The sequence below is a fragment of the Melospiza melodia genome, chromosome 1, assembly GCF_035770615.1.
Source record: "Melospiza melodia melodia isolate bMelMel2 chromosome 1, bMelMel2.pri, whole genome shotgun sequence".
Classification (NCBI taxonomy): Eukaryota; Metazoa; Chordata; class Aves; order Passeriformes; family Passerellidae; genus Melospiza; species Melospiza melodia.
In genome coordinates this window covers 136,003,767-136,028,882 of record NC_086194.1, presented here as the reverse complement: position 1 = coordinate 136,028,882, position 25,116 = coordinate 136,003,767, and the positions used below count along the sequence as shown (strand labels likewise).

The 25,116-nt window shown below is 41.3% G+C and overlaps 2 protein-coding genes across 4 annotated transcripts in view; one reads left to right on the top strand and one right to left on the bottom strand.

The window, feature by feature from the left end:
• NSMAF (neutral sphingomyelinase activation associated factor) overlaps nt 1-5,321 on the top strand; it is a 38,599-nt gene extending 33,278 nt beyond the window's left edge. For all 3 annotated transcript variants that reach the window (XM_063169139.1, XM_063169149.1, XM_063169155.1), the window contains 7 exons: nt 175-242; nt 476-599; nt 1,314-1,397; nt 2,322-2,472; nt 2,860-2,962; nt 3,892-4,001; nt 4,950-5,321. In XM_063169139.1, coding sequence (XP_063025209.1) covers nt 175-242; nt 476-599; nt 1,314-1,397; nt 2,322-2,472; nt 2,860-2,962; nt 3,892-4,001; nt 4,950-5,044 — 735 coding nt within the window. In that variant the 3' untranslated portion in view covers nt 5,045-5,321. The remainder of the gene's footprint in view (nt 1-174; nt 243-475; nt 600-1,313; nt 1,398-2,321; nt 2,473-2,859; nt 2,963-3,891; nt 4,002-4,949) is intronic.
• Nucleotides 5,322-9,152: 3,831 nt separating this feature from the next.
• On the bottom strand, nt 9,153-24,619 carry SDCBP (syndecan binding protein). The gene is made up of 9 exons (XM_063169162.1): nt 24,498-24,619; nt 19,972-20,052; nt 16,992-17,070; nt 14,368-14,477; nt 13,895-14,053; nt 12,716-12,891; nt 11,368-11,539; nt 10,721-10,812; nt 9,153-9,865 (listed from the first exon to the last, which is right to left on the bottom strand). Exons 2-9 carry the CDS (start codon nt 20,020-20,022, stop codon nt 9,811-9,813), a joined length of 894 nt encoding a protein of 297 aa, XP_063025232.1. The 5' UTR covers nt 20,023-20,052; nt 24,498-24,619; the 3' UTR covers nt 9,153-9,810.
• Between the last annotated feature and the right edge of the window lie 497 nt (nt 24,620-25,116).

Genomic DNA, 25,116 nt, shown 5'->3' with positions numbered 1-25,116 from the left:
GTATTCTTGATGTTCAGTGTCTAGCCTCTAAGGTTTTTCTTGATCAGTGTTCATATAACATCTGCATGTTATTTTTATAGAAGATTAAAATGCTTCTTGTTCTCCAAAAGCATGTTAATGTACTTGAACTGGATTTGGGGTAAGAAATTGAGTATTTTTTTTTCTTTCTTGCAGGCTTTATCATCTTGTCTAATCTTACCAGGAGATACCACTGTCATAAGTTCTTCATGGGACAATCATATGTGTGTATTTACTTTCTGTTGACTTTATTTAATTTCATGGAGTGCCTTGGCTGCTATGTTTATGGTTTTAGATAATGATACAGAAAACCATCACATTTTTAAAACACAGTGTCTGTATTTCTGTTTTTCCCACTAGATTTCTGTTAGAAACCACAGAAACAAAGTTACTTTATTTAAAAGAAAAACCTTTAAGTTTTACAAAATGTAATGCTTTTATAACCTTTCTCTGTTAGATATTTTTATTCAATTGCATTTGGAAGACAGCAAGATGTCCTGTTGGGCCATGATGATGCAGTCAGCAAGATCTTTTGGCGAGATGGGCGCTTATTTTCTGCATCTTGGGATTCCACTGTGAAGGTTTGTAGATGTGACTGTTACAGTTACATGACTATTTATAGCCAGCACTTTGTAATATTCAGCCTGCCAAATGCTTTGAGGTGTTTGTACCTTTGTACTAGAGTAATAACCTGGCTAGTATCACAGTAAGTTTATTTCCAGAGCTTATTCTTCATTTAGCTTCAGCTCAACTGTTTCAAAGCTAAAGTGTTTTTTTTCAGGAAATTTCATTCATTATAACTTACTGTAAAAAATGAGGACTCAAGAAACTGGAATGTTTTGTGACTTTGGCGATTCTGTTTCTTGGGTGGAATAGATTTCTAAAATGTTTAATAATTTTTTAGTTTACATTCTTCAGCTAAGAGAAGCAGAAACTTGCTAATCTAAAGAGCATGCCTACAGTTAGGTGGAAAGATAATTTGGAAGCTAGAGACGGGAAAAACTTTCCCGAAGCCTGCTGTGTATGATTTTTTTGGTAAGTACACATTTAGTGCAGTGATATACCCATGCTTAGGTAGGCTCTGTAGGGGATCTGGAGTGAGCAGAGTTGTGTTCACCATGTGGCTGTGCTTAGGGTAGAGGAGTTCAGGTGCTGTTGCTGTACTCTGCCACGCAGGCAAGGCCCACAGTGAACACAAGCAGCCCCGCCTTGTAATGTGAGAGTTCAGCACTGAAGGAACCCATCTGGGGTTATATTACTGCTTCCTTGAACAAACACAACTATCTGTGTTGTAGGTGTGGCACTGTGTTCCTGGAGAGACCTTGAGCAATAAAAAACACCACTTTGAACTGCTTGCACACTTAGAACATGATGTCAGTGTAAGTATGTTGATGCAGTGTCTGAAGAAAATTAATTGATGATTTAAATCATGATCTAGTGGTAAAGCACAAAGATTGGGTTAGGGGCTGAGGGGTGTATTTTGGGAAATGTGTGTAGGGGATTTTTGTTTTGTTCTGGGATTTTCACTGTCTGATGGTTCTGCACCAGTGTTCCAGGCTTCCTGGGTTGAAAGGTCCATTTCTTGGGACTGAAGCACCAGTATAAACAGAGGTTTCTTCATTTGTCTTGCTCAGCTTGAATGCACAGAATTCCTATGGGGTTTTGTTTGCCTCGTGGCTTTTGAAAACAGATTATTCTTTTTTCAAGTGTTTTGATTGTTAGTTTCCTCTTAATGTAAGGAAAGCAAATGAAAAAGAAATCCTGAATTTGCATCAGAAATGTGTAACTGCATACTTTTGTTTATGGCCTCTAACATCAGTCTGTGAAGATATTTAAAATGAATATGTTCTAAACCTTCCTAAGAGTTAGTTTTTTAATAGATCACAACATTGGCGAGTACTGAAATGGTTCTGATAGCATTTAAGAACTGTACCCAAGAGAACTGGAAACAGCTGATGGGTAGGAAGTTTTTTAAAAGTTAAAAATTTTACCCTTAAGGGTAGAGTCTAGCAGTTAGATGGAGAGTATTGGTACTAAAAGCAATCTGAAATGTCACTTAGCATTTCTGATTCTGCAAAGCAAAAGCTTTTTAAAAGGTCTTTAAAGTGACCTATTTTTTCCTCTTATAGTTTGGATTTTTCATACTTGTACCTAATTAAGGGTGTTGAGAATTACATTCAAGGCTTTTCATAAATAAAATGTCCTCTTAGGGATAATGGGCTTGTTTTGTGTATGTTTAAAACCTGTCTCAAGATGGCTCACATGAAAGAAGAGGAGGAGTCATGGGATGTTTAACTTCCTAGGTAAATACAATGGACCTTAATGCTGCAAATACCATCCTGGCATCTGGAACCAAAGAGGGTACCATTAGTGTTTGGGATGTTACTACAGCAACAGTGTTGCACCAGTTGCCACATCATTCTGGGACTGTATTTCATGCTGCTTTTAGTCCTGGTACGTTGGATTTCAGTTTTTAATGTGCACTCTTGGGAGTTTCAGAGGGAATCTTATTATTAATACCATATAATGTATCTTTCTTATTGGAATTACTGCTTTAAGGGGGATGGTGAGATGTTTTGGATTGTCACACATCTCCTCTGTAAAGAATTTAATTGTACACAAGGCCATGCTAGGCTGCAGACCAGCCATCTAGACTCTAAACCAATCTTTTTTATCTTTACTTGCTTAGAGACTTAATTTCCAGTAAATTATTTATAGATACGTAGGTGAGGTAATGTCACATCCAACATGCTGATCACAGAGTGCTTTGACAACTGGAACGGAATGTCTGAACATGATTTTTCTTGTTGTTTCTTTTATTTGCTTCCTTCTTTTGTACAGACAGCAGACATCTACTGAGCACAGGGGAGGACTGTTGTTTTAAAGTAATAGATGTACAAACTGGAATGCTTGTATCTTCTGTGAGCACTGAAGAGCCACAGAGGTAATGCTGAGAACATGCAGGTTATGGAGCTGGCTGGAGATGGCTGGTGACAGCAGAGTGGGAAGGGCCGTAATACTGGGAACTGTGTTTTATTGAATCACTTTTTAGAGTGAAAGGACTGACATTCTAGCATTCGAGCATTATGATCAAGCTTTCCAAACTGGGGCAAAATCAAACAGCTCTCTAAGTAAACAACTTTTCAACAACTGTCATGTCCTTAAAGATGATGACAGCTGTAGCTAACCAGCTCTTCCAGCAGCTGAGCTACTGAAATGTCTAACAAGTTGAGTTTTCTTATTTAAATATTTTAATGTTTTCTTTTTTTGATAGTCTTAAAAAAGATTGGCTTTTAAAATCAAAGACCAATCACCTTTTTCCACCAATTGAAAAGTATACAGTTATTTATGGTTTATCAGATAAACAGATGGAATGCTTACTCAGTTACTGGAGTAAAAATATAGCAGCTATACATGGAATACACTTCATTTTTTTTTTTTTTTTTTGTGGGTATACATAATTATATATGCTTGTTCACATATATTGTGACTAGTTATTTACCTGAAAGTCATCTTTGCTTTTTTTTTAAGTGATGGTTTCAGGAATATGAAGTGTCAGAAGTGAAAGTGGTGGTTCATGAGAGCACTGGGATATCACACATGTGCATAGCTGACTGGGCCCTCTTCTGTTATGGAATTGTTTCAAACTCTGCCAGGGGAAGGCCTGGCTTGGGTCTAGGGCAGTCACAGAACCAAGACTGGGTCATGGATCTTTAAAATAATTTGGGAATAATCTTTCCAGAAAGACTGTGTTAAAAGGTAGTTTCCTTTGGTTTCATATCTCTATTTCCAGTTCTTTTTTGAGCTAGTTTGGAAATGTCTGGCTGTCATCATGCAAAACTTGGCGTGAACTAATCTCAGATTTACTTGCAGGTGCTTCAAATGGGATGGAAATACCATCTTATCAGGATCTCAATCTGGTGAATTACTGGTTTGGGACCTTCTTGGAGGAAAAGTTACTGAAAGAATCAAAGGACATACAGGTATGCCTGAACTATTCCCATTCTCAAACTGAATGTGAGATTCCTATTTTCCAGCTCTTTTAGTACTGAAAAGTTTAAGAGTTATCTGCTCAGCCAGCTTGCTGTTCCTGATATCAGCTTTACCTGAAACACCAGAATTAGAAGTAGGTCCATGTAAGCCTCCTAGGAAATCAAGTAAGAATGGAGGAATATTGCTTTGTAGAAGACTGGCCAAAGGGAAATGACTTTCAATTTTTCTAATTACCACAACATTGCAAAAGTCAACATTTTTCTACCTGTTGGCCCTCAAATATAGTGTAGACTGTACTGTATTCTTTGCCACAGTCTGTCCAGGCTGAGTCTAACAACGTTAGGTAAAGTTCTCTAGTAAATTCGTTTTGGATGGGGATTTATAGGCAGATTAAATGTATCTATATAGTCTCAGTATATCAGCAACCAGGATGTGTGCGGAAAACTACCTAAGTTTTACTAAGTCAAGTTTTAAAGGCTATTTAACTAAGAACAGTTGTTTCAAACTTCCCTGCTGTAAGTTTTACACTGGAACTTGACCTGTGGAGAGATCATTCTGTAGTTGGGGATTTTTCAGAAGTGGCCTTCTGAGGCATATGCTACAAGATGTGAATACAGTTTTACCATGAAAATTCCAAATGTCAGTGAAAAAGCTCATTCTCCATGAATGCTTTCCATAGTTGCCATCTGCATTCTACGTAGCAATGATGTCCCTCTAGTACCAAAAGTCAGCTGAGGCAATGGAGCATGAGATCCTTACTATGAATAAGAGCAGCTACCTAGGACCCTACCAAAATTCCTCTTAGCAAATATGGTGTCAGAGTAATCCAATGCTCAGACTATGCTAAACTCTCTCAAAGAAAGATCTGTTCTGTCATCTCGAGTACCACACTTACTTGCATTTGGATTTATTTACTTGTTTGTGATTTTGTTTCCCAGGTGCTGTAATGTCCATGTGGATGAATGAACAGTGCAACAGTGTTATTACAGGAGGGGAAGACAAACAAATCATGTTCTGGAAACTGCAATATTAAGTGCCTTTCCCTCCAGTCATTTAAATGAACTCTAATTTTAAACCAAACCTTTTAAAGGAACTTAACTCTGTGCAATGATGGCTGCTGAAGTTCAACCAGATAGGAAGCTTTGTTCAGCCACAACTTTCTATGTTATGTTGACTTCACTGAGAGCTCTTAACTTCCATAGAGTATGCATTTGTTTTTCATGGACTATCATATTGAAATTGCTTGTGTAAAATGATATGAAATAAAAGACTTATTTTTCTGTAATTAAAGAGCTCGTATTTTGCAGTCATTGTTGGATTTACATGGAATGTATCATAGCTTGCTGTTTGAACTGCTTTGAAAGAAGAAGCAGCATTTGCATTCTTAATTTAAGCCTTTTAGGGTGTGTGGAGCTTAATGCTCTCTGTCATGTGCAGTCAACATTTCTTCTTAGTGGAGATGCATGTGATTGTAAATCCTGCTTTGAACACTGCAGCAGCTGTCCCCAGTCTGGGCTCCTGACAGTCCTTAGCTGTGGCTATTTGCAAAGGCATACAGCACAGTAAGAACACATTCTCTCTGGCTTTTTCTAACTTAAAACCAGCACTAATGTATTGGTCTGAAAAGAAAACAAGCATAAATTTGATCTTCTAACAGACCAGATACACATATATGTGTTGGGATAAATATTCCCCTAATCCTGTGACTGAAGTTGGAGCATAAAAAACTATCACTCCTTCTTTTCCTCATTTTTATTACTAACCTTTTCTCTTAGTAATCTTCAGTATTTTCATGTTTTGTTTAGTGTTCCCAACCTTCTTTAACTCAAATCTCCTTTGAGATGGAATTTCAGTATGGCATTTAAACAGAGCTCCAGTTCCTGGGTTTATCCAAGCCCCCAGCTGTCTTGAACCAGGAACAAAGCAGTGTTGCACAAGGATTACTTTCTCTGTAGGACTTCAGGGTATCTTTTCCTGGGAGGAGCTGTTCTGAAGTGAAAGACTTGAAATATTTAGATTGTTTAAGTGAAGTATTTAATGGTTTATTTATAGCAATAAGCATTTGCATTTGTAATGCTGCCTGAGTATGACTGAGGATCTATTTATTTCTCTGCTGGTCTTCCCTACTGCTGGTGTTGAGGTGTCCTGGCACTGTGTCCTACTGAACTGTGTTCAGTCAGATACCCTGCCTTGGGTTTGACACCCAATGCCTATCCAAGACACAGCTGTTTCTTGGTATTGTGAAACAATCAGCTTGTGGTTAGGTGCTGTTCTGTCATTCCCCCAGTCTTCTATTCTATTATGCCAGAGTGTGAGCTTATTCTTCAGTAAGGTAAGGCTATTAAACCAAAGTGGTATTTATTTCAGCTGCACTACTCTCTTGGCTTAGCAGATAACTATTTTTATGTCATCAATGAGTGTGTGAGGTGAAGCTACACATGGTGAAAGGCTAAGCCATACCATGCATGCCTGCTGTACCAGTCTTAATCTTGCAGGAGAATGTTTGGTGTCTGCCCTGTTTCTTCACCTTTAAATTTATTTCCCAAACAGATCTGTGTGTAGGCAAACATGTGATTCTTGTACACTTGCCTGGAAATGGCTTGGGTGAATTCAGGATTGTCCTTTGTCACTAGGGGGCCTCCTGCTGAGCTAAACCAGATGAAAATAACTCAAACCTGAGGAAGAAGCAGAAGCTTCAGGGTCAAACTCACCAAGAGATCATATTCTTTTGATTAAATATGGATGCATGGTATGCATAGCTCTTGAGTGCAGCTGAGGTTACCTTGTGCTGTAAAGCATGCTCACAAAACAGAGCCCTCACCCTGCTCCATTGCCTAAAGCAACCATAGCTTTTTAAAGGGGAAAAATCAAGTTAACCCTGTTGACTGGATACTTCCTTCCAGTTTCTCTGAATTTATGTATATGCATATGTATATTTAATCATAAGTTACTCTCCAGTGCTAGCTAATTTCTGCCTTAAAACAGGAGCTTTTTGATTATCCTTTTACTTCTGGTTGCTATCTGCTATAGCTGGAAGTTCTTGTACTGAGTCTACCACTGTTTTTTCCAGTGGATTGCCCCAGTAGTTCCAGCAATCTGGCTGATAACAAAAAATATAAGTATTGTCATCTTACATTCCCTTAACATATTGTTTTCTTGGTTTACTCTTTTTTTTCAGTTTTAGTTTTAGTGTGATTTGTTTATTATGGAGTCACAAGATTTAAGTAACCAAATGCCACTTGTTAAGCTGTAAACAGAGTTTTAAAGCCCAATTACATCTATAATCAGCCCTTGCTGACTCATCTGCTCTTAAGTTAAAACTGGTTAGAAGCAGAGATCAGTGTCTGGGCTCCAGGGATTTCACAGCTAAGCAAAGGAGCTTGGCAAAGCCCTCAGAGATAACTGCAGGCACAGGGCTAGGCCCATGAGGCTGAATTATACCAATGCTACATGAAGCCACCAATTACTGCCAGTGTAGGCTTGCCACAGTGGTTCCAGAGACCATCATTTAGTAACCAAAGAGTCCCATTAAATTGGCTTGCAGGATGAATTTGGTCACCTCTCCAGCCTGAAGTGCTGTAATGGTTTTCTCTGGGTTACCATAACAAAGAAATTCATTTGAGAAACAGCAAGCTACATATCAAGACACTTCTTCACTGCTGAACTTCAGTCCTTCCTGGAAGAGCAGGTCTCCCAACCCAGGAAAAGCTACAATTAGCTACACATGCTAATGAGGAAGTGGTAGATGAGACTTTGTTTATTGCAGACTGCCAAGCTCTGAAGTGTTTGCTTTTTTTTTTAGTGTGGTCTCTTAGAATCTTTTGCATATGTCCCTTAAATGGACAAACAAAGAAATAATTGAGATGCCACCACCACCCCCAGACCAATTCTTGATCCAAGTAAATTCTGAAGGAATAGCTAAAGTGATTCCCCAAATACATCTTTACAAAATAATACCTCTACTGAATTCAAGTTCTTTGCTTTGACTTCATGCTGCTGCCAAATATGAGGGAAACTGAAGTTCAGTAATCCTAGATTTCATAGCTGTAACCTGGAACAGAGCAGAGGGGGAAAAATAGTAAAAAGGCAATCACTAAACTTCAAGTCTCAGTTGAACATGCCCCATGTTGAACATGAACTGTTGTGGTGGGCTGATCCCAGTGATCAGCTCTTCACTCACCCTACCCCATAGCAAGAGGGAAAAGAGACTCAAAAGTGCAAAAGCTACAAGAATTTATGGATTGCAATGGACAGGAGAACTAAGCAAAGGGAAAATAGAAAGTGGGGAAGAAAAAAGAAGTGATGCAAAGGTAATCATACCCCTATTCCCAGAGCAGACTGATGACCAGACCAACAACTGCCTTGGAAAATTCTCCCCTAATTATTGCTGAGCATAATGTCAAGTGGTGTTGAATTTTCCTTTGGTCAGTTTGGATCAGTGGCCTCAGCTGTGCTCCCTCTCTCCCTCTGGGAACAGGGGACAGACTGAGGAGCAGGAGCCTTGACACTGTGCACATTCAACTCAGGAAACACCCTGCTGTGTTATCAGCCCTGCTTTGGTCACAGGCCTCTAACACAGCCCCACACCTGCTCCTACAAGAAAATTAAATTCAACTCCTACTTCATTACCTTCATTAACCCAGCCAGACCTAGCACACCCAGCAAGCTGTAGGCCATTTTACACTGAAATTGCAACTCTACAATTAGTACAACAGCTGGCTGCTATTCCATATGTTAAGCTTAAGGTAGAAAGAGAGTTAGAATCATAAAAGGGCTTGGGTTGGAAGGGATTTAAAGATCACCTAGTTCCCAGCTCCCAGCCATGGGCAGGGACACCTTCCACTTGACCAAGCTGGTGGGGTCACATCCAGCCTGGCCTTAAACACTTTGAGGGATGGGGCATCCACAGCTTCTCTGGGTAACCTGTTCGAGTGCCTCACCACCCTCACAGTGAAAATTTTTTTCCATTCAACACATCTTACTTAAAGTAGTCCAGAGCTACCCCTTCTGAAACATTTCAATGTTAAAACGAGTAAGATTTTTAAAGTATTTTACACTGAATTTCCTATCTTAGTTGTTGGCTGAAACTGACCTCAATAAAATAAGCCTGTTTTACCTGAAGTAGGTACACACACAGGATGTAAAGTTTTGGTCATTTATTTGGTTATGTCTAAATCCTTAAAATAACATGGTTAAGGCGAGAGAGAAGCATATTTGTTACAATTCATATAACAAGTAATAAAAAGATTTGAGTATCTGTACACTACTTTAATTAATGCTTACTGATGCCTTGAGCTATATTCAGCTAAGTGGCATTTTTGTGTAAACAGTATTTACTAGAACAAAAAATTAACTAGTACTAGCCTTACTTCTAATATGCTATTTCAAATCTACTCTTGCAGACAAAAAGCAGTAAAAATACTCATTCTTTTTAGACATACAAAGCACAGCATTGTCCTGGGTAACAACATGTAGCTTTGCAAGTGATACCTGGTTCCTTTAGTTGCAATGGCTTATAGTAGTAGTAAGCTAAATAAAAGACCTACAAAAAGAAGTCATAACACAATTGGAATTTCACATTGTCAAGCATGTAAGGCTGCAAGTTTTACAGTGTGTGAATACACGAGATATGTTGAACGGTGACATTCCCAGCCATTATAGATGCAAATGCTTGATGCAGCATATCTTCTCTCAGCCTCCAGAAAGGCTCATGTGCAGAAGAAAGAGATCACTGAGTATAATAGCCCAAGTTTAGTGGAATCATCATTATTTATATACACACACATCCATGGTGCAAGTTTAGACTTCAGGAACAGAGTGATCCATCAGGCTCTTCATGATGCTAGTTGCCATCCTAAGGAAAAGGAAAAGGCATTCAGGTTTGTAAGATAACGATAGAAGACCACTCAAGCCTCTGCTCACAATAGCTTTGTCATGGCCAGTCCTTCAATACAAACCAGAAGCTGGACTTTCACTCCACTATTTTTGACAAGTTGCTACAGACAGCTCATGAAACTGCACCCTGAGATTGAATAGAAGCCCCCAGTGCTCAACACTTCTTCTAGCACCTGAGCTGTGTTGTTGGTATCTTTTAGGGTATGGACATATGGCAAGCAGAGTACAAGCACAAGGGAAGGAGAGCAGAGGGAAAAGGTGACTGTTAGACTGAAAACTGCTCTGTAGAAAGAGGATACCAAGCCAAGGGCATATCCTTTTCCTTTACCTGAAAAAAAGACTCAATTACACCTGAAGCATTATTAATGTCTACTAACTTCAAAAAGTATTTATGCAGGACAGATTTACTTGTAGAAAGCCATTGTTTCCAAAGGATTAGGAAGAAACCCAGAACCATCCTGCCCAGAATCACTTTTAAGCCACAGGAATTACTTGCAGTACAAACAACATTTTAGTTAAAAGGTAACAAATACCTTAGTATTCACTTCTCAGAAATTCAGGCATAGTCAAAAGAAGTTTAGAAAAGGCTTTTTCCAGAGAGGAAAAGGCAAAGGATCATCACAAACACAGAATAGGTTAAAAACAGTACCAACACACACCAATTTAACCAAAACATCAGATTAAACAAATTTTCAGACATCTCCACCCACCCTTTACAGTCTTCAAGTTTGTAGTGACATCTTATCACGAGTACACTTTCTAGTCACTGTCCACTGGATTATAAATAACACCACAGCTGCTCTGTACTACCTACCTCTTTATTATATAGTCATAAATACTGGAAGGCATGACAGTGATGGTCACTACATTTCCAGCTGTTGCCAAGATGTCTGCAACCTGCGAGTCCTGGCAGAAACAAGAAGTCACATGAGCAACACAACTCAAGCTGACTGTGAAAGCAGCGGTTCAAGAGCTTCTTCTAGACATATTTCATGTGGCTTTGAGACCCCTCCCAACTCCTTGTTTGGAGCATTCAACCTTCAGGACAAATCACTGAAACTGCAATGCCACTTCACAGATGTTTGGTTAAAAGTATCTTGCATGAACTGACTAGAGAAGGGACACAGATGTCATAGACAATTCCTGCTAAAATTTGATGCAGGTTGGAAGGAGGAAGCTGACCCTTTGTTTTGCCAGCAAGGTTGGACTACAAATAAAAACAGAGGGCCAGCCTTGCCAGGTAGAGGCAGAGAGGATGAGAATGAGCTGCCCTGACAACCAATACAAAACTGCACAGAGGCCTAAAACATCTGTCTCTCCAGTCAAGTTACATCATGACTGAAGTTTATATTTTATGAACACTGAACAATATATTACAACCTTTTCTGTCTCTCCAAAACACACTACAGAAACATAAAAAGCTCACAGCATTCCACACCCTGCACATAGTGGTTATTTTACCTTCAACCCAATTACATTCTGGCCATTAATTTCACAGATGTTGTGCTCTGTCAGAAGTCCATTTCTTGCAGCAGAACTGTCTTTCACTATTGAGGTTATTTTTCCATTCTTGAATATGAAACCAACATGTCCTGTGCTGTCCTTATGCATGGTAATAATCCGTTCAAAAGGTCTAAAAAGACATTTAAAATTAAAATCTTCAGTCTACTAAACCACAGAAAAAACCACATCCTATTTTAGCATCTTTAGCTTACAAAAAGTAATTGTACTCTAAGGGACTCATATTTTCTATAATGAAAAGTTGTTTGGTTTAACTTAATTTTGTTAATATTGTTGTATTAAAATATACTTGTTTAAAAACCTTACATGTTGTCCCTGTTTTACAGATATTTCACCATCTGGATTAATAATAATACAAAAATCCCAAACAACATCCACCTACCTACCACCCCAACCAAACAAACATCCACTAAAGATAAAGTTTTCTACAAACATTACAAGGTCGATAAAACAGTGCAGGGAGTTTTAACAACTGTAGGTAGACTACAGGATTCTGAAAGCTCAAGGCTTCCCAACAACACTTCAACTGCTTTGGGAATAATAAACCTTTAAATTGTGTCTGAAAAAGGCAGTAGATATAGGAAGAGGGTGCCATGTTAGGCACAGAAGTAGTAGACAGAGCAGGGAATCTACTGGCACAATATTTTAATTCAGTGTTTGAAGTAACTGCCCCCAATCAAAGCAGCTGCCCTCCACTGAGTCAGGCTTGGTTCTTAAGCAGGAAAGAGCATGGAAAAAGCTTTGAGGCATACACTTAGTCACATGAAGTATCATCTGTCTTCTTGCAGCCTACAAGCCTTATGTTGAATCTGACCTGTGGTTACTACATACAGCTAGCTACGAGATCATTATTTAAAAAACATACTGGGTCATCAAGCATGCTTTTAGTAAAATTCGCATTCATTTCTATGTAAGCAACAGAGTTCACATAGAACAGGTTGACAGGAAACCCTTTTTGCATTATCACTGTTGACTTTGACTTAACTAAATTAAAAAATTCTGTCTGAAAAAAAGCACAGAACTCTTCAGAGTTAAATTTAAACTTGTGGCATCTCTCACTCACTAGTTTATCTTGGAAAAATGTTACGCCTCATCATGCCCAGGAAGTTTACAATTTAGGAACCATTTTGATTGCTCCCCACAAAAGGGACCATTTCTGAAGATCTTTACTACTAAAGCACATGCACAATGAGATTTTGTTAAACCTGCACAAGCAAGGGGAGACCCAAACCCCTCAGAATTACTAAGTGATGGATTATGGCAAATCCATATCTGCAGCTGGCATTACCTGTCCCGAATGATCATTGAAATCCTTTCTGCAGAAGCCTGTTTCAGAACTTTGTGTGCTTTATCAGAACTCCATCCTGCACAGTTTTCACCATTGATCTGCAGAACTTGGTCCCCAAACCGCAGACCAGCAAGGGATGCTGGTGAGTTTGCCTGAACTAACTGGACAAATATACCCTACAAAAGAGGAGAAAAAAGGAGAGGGGAGGAGAAAGGGAAGTTCTTGGTTAAAGATGAAGACCAGTCACAGAACACACAGCCCCTGAAGTTTCCCATTCTACACAATATCAGCCAAACAGACAAGACAAAAGGACCTGCTAATTATCTCTTCATAAAGGGCAATTTTGAAATTTCAGTCTCTTTCTAGATGTATTTGATGTATTTAAAAGTCTGACAGATACTTAATGCAAGAACAAAGTTCAAAACCAAGCAAATCTATCTAGATCTCTAAATATTAAAAATTTAAAAAAAACCATTAGCATAACATTAAAGTCTTAAGCAAAGGGGTAAATACTTCTCTGTTTTAATAGGTGTAACAAAACTATTTCTAATGAAACTACCCCTAAATCAAAGTAAAGCATATCAAAGCAAATTATAAATAATACCTTGGGAGAGAGGGGTGTTAAAAAAAACATCACCCCATGCTACTCTACGAAAACCCCATTTTCTGCATTGGAAGAACTACAGAAAAGTATTTTAACCCTATATGCTACCTGCAGTACAAATTTTTTAAAACATTCAGATTAAATGACTTAAATTGTTTAAACACCTTTTACAAAAAAGGAGATACTTGTAAACAGTGGGCAGTTATTACATACTACTGAACATTAAGTACTGCCCAGTATTTGCACAAAGGTAAAGACAAGCAGTCCTGAACTGATAAAAAGTATCACAGCAACTATGCAAGGACAAGTTCACACTCTAAAGTGAAACAAAAAATATTTTATGTATTTTTCAGATCTTATAAAGCACAAGGCATTAAACTGCAGCTGTAAATTCAGTTTCTAGTCCAGAAAGCTGGAAATCTAATTACCAGTCTAATGAAGGACTTTAAAATTCCAGTAACAGATAAGAAACCGTTATACAGAAGACTATTTTGTGACCAGACTGCATCCTAACTTCACTGCTAATATAGTCCAGCAATAAAATCTCTGGAGGCAAAAGCAACTTCTACACTTACATTATCAACAGACTTAAGGCGAAGTCCAATTCTGCCATCCTGATCTTTACACAGAATTGCTTCACGGATGCCTTGCTTAATTTCCGCTCTGCGAATTCCAATATCATTTCCAGTCACTGGAGCTACCATGTAATTAGTAGAAGGTCGTGTTACCAGTTGCTGATTAAAACAAAACAGCCAGACAACTTAGTTTCAACTTTTAAGAACAGCTATATGTCAGTTTGTATGAAGTGGTATTTTAAAAAAACAACACACGAAATAAGCCACAACACCAAGTTTCCCCCATCACCTCCCAACATTGGAAATGGACTGCTCAGTTTCAGAACAGACTAAAATAGACACTGCAACATAAATAATTCAACTCTCAGTCAAGTATAGTACTTAAGGCAAATAATAATCTGCTCTCTAGAATGCTAGATACACATTTAGTCTTTACACTTTTGTTTTCTAGAATATGCATGACTGGTACCTACACCCTGTGGCTGAGCAGCTGCTGCCACTGCTAAGTTTCTCTGCACCTCCTCCTCATTGAGGCTCAGGCCCATATACTGAGAAAGTTCTGGATACAATCTGGGGTATAAGCCTAGAGGAGAAAAACAAAACAAAAATCAATACAACAGTTGGTTTAAAAGAAGGAGCAGTTAATTGCCTTCACAGGAACAATTATTTCAACAAATCTTGTGCTTTTGTAATTATTTAACTGGAAAATTATGGCAGAAGACTCACTTGAATCAGAATTGTTATTCTGGCCTGGTTCAGAAGAGTAACCAGACAAGCAGCACTTCTGAGAGAAAGAACTTAAAGGAGAACTTTCAGTTTCACTTACTCTATTCACCCTTTACAACACTAAGAACAATAGACACACGGTGACGTTCCAAAACCAACACTGCGCTGCATTGCATAAGGACACGCCCTTCAACTCCAGAACTTCTGGGCAATTAGTGGAGAACTGCTCCCCTCCCCATCCCCAAACCAGGTGTGCTGAAGAACACACACAGAGACCTTCCACTGAGTTCAAAAACAGCAAGAGGCATTCACACCAAGGATATTCCAGATCTGAGGCACGGGACGGTTTCTGCAGAAACCTCTTGGTTCTAAGGTTCACACTACAGTCTGCTGTGAGTCTTCATGAGAAAGCAGCTGTCAGTTTGTCACAGCTTCAAACTGGAGGGGCTTTGCACATGCCTCTCAACAAGACAAAACACACACAGCCTTTAAAACAATGCTCTATACCCAAGCAGAGGGAGGCACAAGGAGTGGGAGGAAAGGAAGTTGAACTGACAGACTTGACAGACCTTGAGCTGAACAACTCTGGAAATAACCTTGATATTGCTCTTGACATTCCACAGATCATTAACTGGTGCCATCTAACAAGTGCCAGTTATGAGAACTCTTAAGAGTCCCCTTGATATTCTCACTAAATGAGTGGGGACAGAAAAAGCTGCTTGGAGAGAGAGGCAGAGTAAAGAAAGGCTTCAGAAGCAGCCCAGTACACAAGGCTTAGGTTTCTAGGGTTCATTTATGGGCAAAAATGTATCAAACCATCTATTTTAAGAATCCATGTCTGACCAGCAACAGAAAGTAACTTTTCTGGGAAGGAGCAAAGGTCAATGCCAGGTGAATGCCAATATAAACAAGAGATTTTTTTGCTCTTTAATATGCTGCTTTGCATGAGAGCAGTCTGATCATATTTCTGGACTAACCCAGAAGCTTATAATTCACCACTATTGATTAAAAAGCTTTTGATGAATAATTTTTCTAGTTTTGCTTGCTTCTTCAAGCAAGCCCCTAGGATTACACACAACACAGCACAAGATTTCTGCAGCTACACAATTCCTCTGTTTTGTTCTTTACTACACCAGACGCATTCTTTGCTGGCTGAATCAAATTCTCATTTAAAACAGAGAGTGCTCCAAATAATGGAACTCATAGCAGAACACAAAACTCTTGATGTTGTATAGTCTCCTGTTTCTGTCAGAACAGAAGCAATTCCAGTGGGTCTGGCACATCCTATAGGTGATATAAGGCCTTCTTTCATTTGGGATATATTGAATGATTGATCATTCTTCAGTCACAGAATTCCAGAGCAATTCTCACACAAACTGATGTCAAAATTATGTTTTGGTTCCTGCTTGCTGAACACATGCAGGAGAATTCAAACTATGGACAGTAGAGCTGCCAAGACTGCTGATGCAATCTCAAATCTGGTCTGGTGAGGTTAGGCCAGGGAAGTACCTAATCCAGATAGGATCCACCAGAGGCAACTCTGGTGAGCTATGCAAACATCTGCCTTGAAGTCATCTTAGACACAGAAGCACCCAGAGGAGAACTGGAGGCAAAGTTCTATCCACCAGCCTTTAATATCTGAGCAATTCCTGACCACCATTCCAGCACTGCTGCTGGTCTTGCTGGTCACAAGGCTTTAGGCCTTTTAGACTTAAATTTACCAAAGCAGAGCTCTAACCTCAAACATACCTGTGCACCTTTGTGGATGTACACATGCATGGAAGAAAAGAAGGAGAAAGTACAAGTACAAATCATTCAACTTTAGATCTGATGGATTTCCCACCACAAATCTGATTCCAAAATCTGCTGCAAGCTTTATGTTGGTTGCACAACAGGATTAAGCGCCAGCTTCCTGGGCAATTGTTGACAGAGATTTGTCTTTGTCCCAAAGCAAACTCAGTGTAGAGCAAAGACTGACTCACACTGTCCTCTAAAGCTTACAAATACATATGTGATAAATAAGGACAACTAAGTGTCTGAGGTAAGAGCTAACAGAGCCCAAAGGCACCAACATCAAATCTTGTTATGGTAGGCTCACTTGGAAAAGGTTGCAAAAAGAGAAGGGTGACTGCTTGCCACAACTTCCTTTTATAAGCAAACACTGGTTTTTGACTCCCATAGCACCTTACCAAGGTGGGTGTTAGCATTTCCAAAATGGAAATGTAAACAGGGTAACATTTATTTCCCTTTGTAAATAGGGTAACATATTTATAGCTATTTTTTACTGTACTGTTAACTTTAGGATTTCATAACTGCTTTCCACAACATCATCCATAGTATCCATAGGATACTATGCAGTACATGAGCTTACCTCCATCACAAGGAATTGGAGCAGAAGCTTCAGACAAGATTGCTGGATTAGCTGGATTTGAAGAAAAGGCAGTCTGAGCCTAAAAGCAAAGAAACTCACATATGTTATCTTGCAGAAGAAAAAATAAATCTTAATTATGCAGGCAGGAGACCCCTGTATTTTCTTTTTTTCTTGTACATGCTAATTACTATTCATCTTGAAGTAATGACGTCAAACTTTTTATGTGAAATAAATAGCTTCAACACAACATGCTGTAATAGTATCAGAGCTACTTTGGCAGATCAACTCATATCTTCCTGAGAGAAAGAGCTACAATGATAATGCAAAAAGGGTTTCCTGTCAACCTGGTCTATTTACATCATTAAGCAAGTTAAAAAGCCTTAAAGGAAACATTACCTTTGTCCAAAAAAGCTTAACAAATAAGTTTTAAGGTGTGACCTTTAGCAGAGTGTTTTGCAATTACTTTTTTCAGCTAGAGAGCAGCAGGTTTACTTCTTCACACCATTTATAGACTCTGTTAAGTGAGATCCATAGGTCTTTTCAGGTGTCAAGTTACACACAATCCAGTGCTACTAGTATGTCTTCTGAAAGAATCAGACCTTCCAAGATGATTTTTCTACAGCTACTACAGTGAACACATTAAGCTTTATTTCTGTATTGCTGACTGGCTTGCTTTATTAACTTCTCTTATATTTGTGAGTCAGTTTCCTTCCTTCTCAATACCTCAGCTCTGTTTTTTAGCCTTGTGTGTTCATGACCAGTGAAAAATACAGCCTTAGAGAGGCCTCTTAAGCATGATGGAAATTGCTATTCCAGTAACTTTCCTGAGGTTGAATGTCAGAGGTGGGGGGGCAGGGGGAGGAAGTACTCAATGCATACTGAAATGTTATGCTGAACGGGACACATAAATTTTCTAACGCAACATGACAGTCAAATTACTTCATGATGTTCAGGAAACGCTTGAAAATAGAAAACTTCTCAGTCCTGTTCACTCCAGGAAGTTGTCTTTAAAAAAAGGTTTCACAGCAAGAATGAGTCATTATTTAGCAATATCACGTGTATTTAGAAGCACAGGCTCCAACTCAAATGAGGGACAAAAAGAGCAGGTTAGAATAATATTTAATGTAACAAGTCTGTTTGTTTTAGCCAGCAGTCATTTGAATCTTAGTCACTCGCTGCAGATACAGACATCTTTCAGCACTCTGCCCCCTCTTCTCCTAAAAATGCCCTCAGACTTATTTAAAGAGACAGCATTTTTATAATGCATTCTTTGGGAGAAGCAAATAATTTAGCCTTTGATACCAGCAGGTCAAGGGAGGTGATTCTGCCTCTCTGCTCGGCCCTTGTGAGGCCCCACCTGGAGTGCTGCGTCCAGCTCTGGGACCCCCAGCACAGGAAAGACATGAACCTTCTGGAGCAGGCCCCAAAGAAATTATCACAGAAGTAATCAAATCAGAAGATGGAACACCTCTCCTAGGAGAAAAGGCTGCCAGAGCTGGGTTGTTGAGCCTGGAGAAGAGAAGCCTACAGCAGCCTTTGTCAGCCTTCTTATGAACCTAAAGGGGGCTCATAAGAAAGATGCTGACAAAACCCTTTAGCAGGGCCTGTTGCAAGAGGACAAGGGATACAGGTTTTAAACTAACAGAGGGTTAGATTTAGATTTAGACCAGATATGAGAAACAAGTTTTTCAAAATGAGGGTGATGAAGCACTGGAATAGGCTGTCCAGAGTGGTGCTAGATCCCCCATCCTTGAAGACATTTAAGGTCAGGTTGGGACATCTAAGGCTCTCAAAAAAGTGATGGAATTGAATATGTCCCTGCTTGTTGCAGAGGACTTTTACCCAAACTATTCAATGATTCTATGAAAAGTATCTGTGAAAATGGAATGGCTTACTGATTACATTTATGAAAATTTTCAACTGCAATACATAAGCTCTAGCAGTTGGTCAATAAAAAGCCAAAGGAGCCTGTTCTTGGCTCCAGGCTACTCAATTTTTGGTTCAGCTTTACCAGACTGTAGATAAAGGACTGTGGTTACATAAGAAGAATGGAGTGGGCGGACACAACCAGGAGCAATCCCAACATAGCGCCCACAACTGCAAAAGCCCCACCCCACACATACAAACACAGATGAGACAGGGCACTGCATTTTGGGATAGCACAGGAGAGTTAAGAAGCTGTTCTAGTAGTTTGCTTGATGGCTTCCCAATGAAAGCAGCAAGGACAGAAGTATCAGCCACCTTAAAACACACTATAACTTCTTGCTGTTTATTAAACCAGGAAGAAACGCAGGTTAAGTTCAGGAAGAGGTAAAATGTTGAAGAAAGTAAGGAAATTCCTTGTGAAATACATCCACATCAAACTTCTCATAGACTTGTTAATTCATTCAAGTGTTTTTCATTATTTTGTTTCACAGATATGTTTTAGTCCTCATCATGTCTAATAATAAAACTACCAATATTCTTACAAATAAAGGGTTTTGCACAAAGGTGATAATCTTGGATGTACTGTAAGAACTGGTGACTACCATGAAATAGCCAGAGGACAAGTCTGATTCCAGATGGCATTAAGACAGCCAGTGCTACTTTTTTTGTTGGTTTTTTTTTACTCCAATGACCACAAAAACTTTCTGCCACAGATTTGGACACTGGGAATGAGATGCAGCAGATTTATTAGTTTAGTCATCAAGTCAGAGCTGAAGTATGTGAAGACACTGACTATATTTGTCTACATAAGACCATGTACCTATACTTAAAAAACCCCAAACATATTAAAGACAAACGAACACAAATGAATAGATAAAGCAAAATAAATATATCCAGGTGGTAAAATAAGCATTAATCATATTAGATAAAGCTACAAAGTAAACACATTGTCTTTTCCAACAAGTTCTCAACTACAATAAGTCTCCCCTTTCCTGGATTAAATATCAGATAAGTTATTGTCATCAAAACTCATCTTTTTTAAAGTCCACCATACCTGAATAACTTTGTCCACCTTCAGATCTTCTAGGGAAGGATAGAGAGACATTTTGATGAAGTCCTTCCGGGCAAAGGCAGACTAGAAAAAAAATCAAATGGGAAAGCAAACAAACAAGAGGATTAGCTTTCAGATATTTACAGAGTTTAACTCCTTAATTTTTTTTCTTTTAAATAAATTAACCAGACTAAGTGCTAAACAAGTGTTCTGTGACCTGCCAGTCAGCAGTAAAGCTATCTGGTACTACAGATGAATTCCATTAAGACTACCCATTTAATCTGTTATCAACAGCAGCCTTTGGCTAATAGGCTTTATTTAATATACTTAGCACTGTCAAAGTTTAGGTCTCAATGAAGAGAAAACCTACACAGAGCAAAACATTTTGCAGGAAGCAAAGAAAGACTTTAGGAGGCCAAGAAGCAATTACAATGAGGTTTAGGAGGAAAAACCTAACCACTCCTGTCCCAACAGGGACAGCATTTTACATTCAACTGTGGAAGCTTCCGCTCTGCTGTCTAAAATATTTAAACACTTTCAACACTTCTAATATTCCACTGACCTGCTTTTGGCTGGGATAGAGCTAATGGTCCTCCTAGTGCTGTGTTTTGGATTTAGGATGAGAATATTAATAACACACTAGTTGTTTCAGTTGTTGCTAAAAAGTGTTTGTACTAAGTCAAGGGCTTTTCAGTTTCCCATGCCCTGCCAGTGAGAAGGCTGCAGAGGCACAAAGAGCTGGGAGGGGACACAGCCAGGACAGCTGACCCAAACTGGCCAAAGGGACACCATGTGGCATCATGCTCAGTATATAAACTGGGGGAAAACCTGGCCAAAGGCACAGGCATTGGTCAGCAAGTGGTGAGCAGTGGCAATGTGCATCACTCATTTTATATATTCCAACTATTTAATTTTTTTTCTTCTTTTTCTGTCACAATAAACTATCTAATTACATCAACCCATGACTTCTCACTTGACTCTCCTGATTCCCTCCTCCCATCCTGCTGGGGCAGGGGGAATCAGCAAGTAATTTTGTGGTGCTCAGTTTTAGGCTGGAGCTAAATCATGAGATCCAGCAAGAGGCCTCTAGACAGACCTTGGCTTCAATTTGCAACACATCAATTGCAGCAAGAGATCTGTAAAAACTAGGAAGATTCAGTCAGTGGTGAGTTTCAAAACACAGAAATTCCAGGCTGGCTGTCATGTGATGTTCAGAGAGCCCCTGTGACAACTTACCAGGAAGTAATAAAAAAAAAAATTAAAAAAAAAACAAAACAAAAAAAAAAAAAAAAAAAAAAAAAAAAAAAGGGAAAAAAACCCCAAACCTAAAGCAAAACCCCCCAAAAAACTAAACCACTTCACATGGTACTCTAAGGCACCATGCTGACATCCAGCTCTCCTAGAACCAGTCACCTGAGGCTTCAGGAAATCCCATTTTTCCAGAGCTTCTTAACTCACACTCTCACTGAGATCAGCTGAACTTTTGAAACCCACAATAAAACATTCCACATCAGTACATGGGAACATTTTAGTGAGAGGGATGGGGAGGGACATAACCAGAAGACAACAAAATGTGATACAGTTTTGCAAGTCACAGAAGGTACTGAAAACATAGCTAATACAGAAGTTTTACTAAAGGTTTTTGGTTTGGGGATTCATTTTCTCATTCAAAGTAAAAAGGTTCTTATTAAAGTAGCAATTTAGCAAAAATTTCAGACTAAAAGTGACCATTGCATAAATCCTTGAGCGATTGCTTCCTTAAGTGCAGACACAGTCTATTTCTAAATGAACACCACACACACAGATGCCTAATGTGATACTGCAGTAACACAATAGACATCTCTTCATATTACACTAAATTCATCAACAGCTTTTATGTTTGCTCAGCAGTGCCCAATAGCTCCAGTATCATGTCAAACTGCAATTAAAACTTAAAAAAAGCATGCTCTCAATGTGACAGAGACCTAAACTGTAAACACGTGGTCTGTTGTATTACAATAATTAATTGCCACTGACTTTTTTTATTAATTGTTGCAACTCTACCAAACATAGTCAAAGCCTGGAAGCTATAACACATGCATTTAAGGTCAGTTTGAAGTTCTGTTTTAATCCAGTATCAACCTGAAACAATGAAACGCTTTTGCTCATCCAAAATGGGTAATAGCAAACATTAGCCAAAGCCCTTGATCAGGAAAGTGGTTCCTGGATGCTGCACTCTGCTGCTCACACCAGCCAAGGCACACACAGCATCAGAGTCAGCATGTCCTTATGTGCCACAGCAGCCCCGGTAGGTTCGGGTGCTGGTCCCAGCAGAGGCACATGTTCAGAGCCAGCACACCCGGCAGCAGGAGAGGGCAGGCCAAGGACAGTGTGTTCCCAAAGGAGTCGCCCCATGGCAGGGTGAGGAGAGGCGCAACAGCAGCACTTTGCAGGTGGTGATCTTGGCATCCACAGGGCTGCAGAGCACAGCACAGGCAGTGCCAGGTCCCCTGCCCCAGTGACCAACTTCCATGGAACACCCTGGCCAGCTTTATTTCTCCTCCACAGACCAGTCTCTGCACACAGTTACTCGATTACCAGAAAACCCCAATCTTCTGCTAGTTAGAAAGAGGAGCCCAGTGCTTTCTGCAGAAAAGCATTAGCAAAGCTAAACAAATACTAGTGCTCAGATTACATAAGACAACATTCCAGAAGTTTATCCTGCCCCTTGACAACCCCCTCATCCTTCCCTCCCCAGCCAAGGGTTAACAAACCCAAGTGTTTGCCACAAAGGCTGGCTGGCTAGGCTGGCTCCCTCGCCATAAACTCAACGGTTCCTGGTTTTGGTTTTCCAACTAAATAGCCAGAGGAACAGTCACCACTGTAACTGCATTGAGTGAGCTCATAACTTTGCATATGGTAACACAAATACCCCATGTTAGATAATGTGAGAGCCACAAAAATATTGCATTATTGCATTTAGTTTTAAAAAGGATTGTTAAGTAATAATTGCCACCGTCAGTGACCACCAGTAATTGCAGGAAGAACTTGTCCACGACTTCTGTACAGTGTTATTCACAGTATAAACATGAATTTCAGCTGGTGCTGTAACGGGTTTAGGCACTAGGGAGTGGATACCACAAAATGTGAGTCACTACAACCTCCTCTCCTCTCTTAAAAATCTATACCAACATCAGAATCATTTCCATACTGTGAGGAGACCAAGTGTTTAGGGACGTAGAAATGAAAACAAAAGGAAATGTATGGGGCAGGAGCTGTAACTCAGCTGGCGACCCGCAAAACCTGGCAGTAAAGACCTCGCCCCCCTCTTCAGTACACTTGGCTGGAAAGTCTGACTGCCCCTGCCAGCACGTCCCTTAACTAAGGAGATCCTGTTTGCAAAAGGGAAGTACCGGGCCACCGACGGGAGAGGCATGAAAGGCGTCACTCGTGACACCCCGAGCCTGCCAGCAGGAAGTCTCCAAGGTGGGAGTGATCCCGAGCTGCTTTCGGCGGCCTGGCTGGGAGGAGACGGCCTTCTCGACGCATTGTTCAGGTCGGAAAGCACGAACAAAGCACAGCAGGACGGTCCTGCGAAACCCCAACCTGGCCAGTCTGTAGTGGCTGCTGTCTTTGAAAGCACCAGTAGCCAAAACTGTGGGAGGGGGGAAAAAAAAACAAAACAAAAACCGCCCCCCCACCCATATGTCTTCCTCCTGTAGCCCGTGGAAAAAGTACAGCAGGCCACAATGTCGGCACCTACAGTGGAACACTGGTTCCCACTTCCAGAAACTAGAAGCTTATGAGCCCCGAAATTCATCTTTAGAGCAGACCGAGGACAACACTTCCCGAAGGTCAGGCTGAGACATCACGAACCGAGGAACGGTTTCGTAAGACGCGTTCTCTACTAATAACTCAGTATTTCCCTTCTGATACACATCTAATTAGCCTGGGAGCAATTGCCCTCATTATGCGCTCAGCTCCGAAACCTGCTGCCTCCATTTCAGACCTGAAGCAGGGCTCGTCTGCCTGAAAAGGCTCGTCGTATATCACTCCTGAAAAGGCCCGATGCATCAGTCCATTGCGGCAGCACCCTTCAGCCCGTCACAAGAGAACTCAATAGAAATGCCCCAGCCTCCGCCGTGCAGTGGCCGCGGAGCCCCAAGGAGGGGCCAGAAGGCGCTCCCAAACCCCAGGGCCGGGCACAGGCAGTCACGCAGGGCCTTATCCAGGCGCTGCTTTCCCTGTCCGCGGGCGGAGGAACCCCCCGGGCCGGCAGCGCCCCGAGCCCGGCTGAAGCCTTCCCCCGGCCGGCTGCGGGGAGCGGCGGCCCCGCAGGAGCACGACACGGCTCCGCGGCTGGAGCGGGCACCCACACCGCCCTCGCAAGCGGCACAGCGGGGCCGCCCCGGCGCCGGCCGCCCCCTCCCCGCTCCGCCATGCCCGGCCCGCAGCCCCCCGTCCGTCCGTCCGTCCGTCCGTCCGTCCGCTCGCCCCGAGAAGCACAAAGGGCCACGGGGAGGGGGCCCGCCCGCCGGCCCCTCGCTTACCTCCGGCCCCGGGGGTTGTTGGCTGCCGTCCGTCGGGGCCCACAGTACGGAGAGAGGCGGCGGGAGCGGCTCCCCTGGATCCCGGCAGCGCCGCTAGGAACGGAGCGGAGCGGGGGCGGGGGCGGCGGAACTGGCCCGGCCCCGCGCATGCTCCGGCGGCGGCGGGGAAGGGGCCGGGGCCGGGGCCGGGGCCGGGGCCGGGGCCGGGGCCGGGGCCGGGGCCGGGGCCGGGGCCGGGGCCGGGGCCGGGGCCGGGGCCGGGGCCGGGGCCGGGGCCGGGGCCGGGGCCGGGGCCGGGGCCGGGGCCGGGGCCGGGGCCGGGTTTGGCTGCCGGCGGCTGTGGAGCGGAGGGCGGCGAGGGTGGCCTCACTCCCCTCAGGCTCCTTGTTTCACGCAGAATCTTGGCATCATCAAGGTTGGAAGAGATCTTCAAGATCATCCAGTCCATCCGTCTACCTGGCATTACCGCTGTAACCACTGAACCACATCACCCAGCGCCAGATCCAGACGCCTCTTAACACCTCCAGGGATGGTGACTCCATCACCTTCCTGGACAACCTATTCCAGTGCCTGACCACTCTTACAGTGAAACAATTTTTATAATACCTAATCTGAGTCT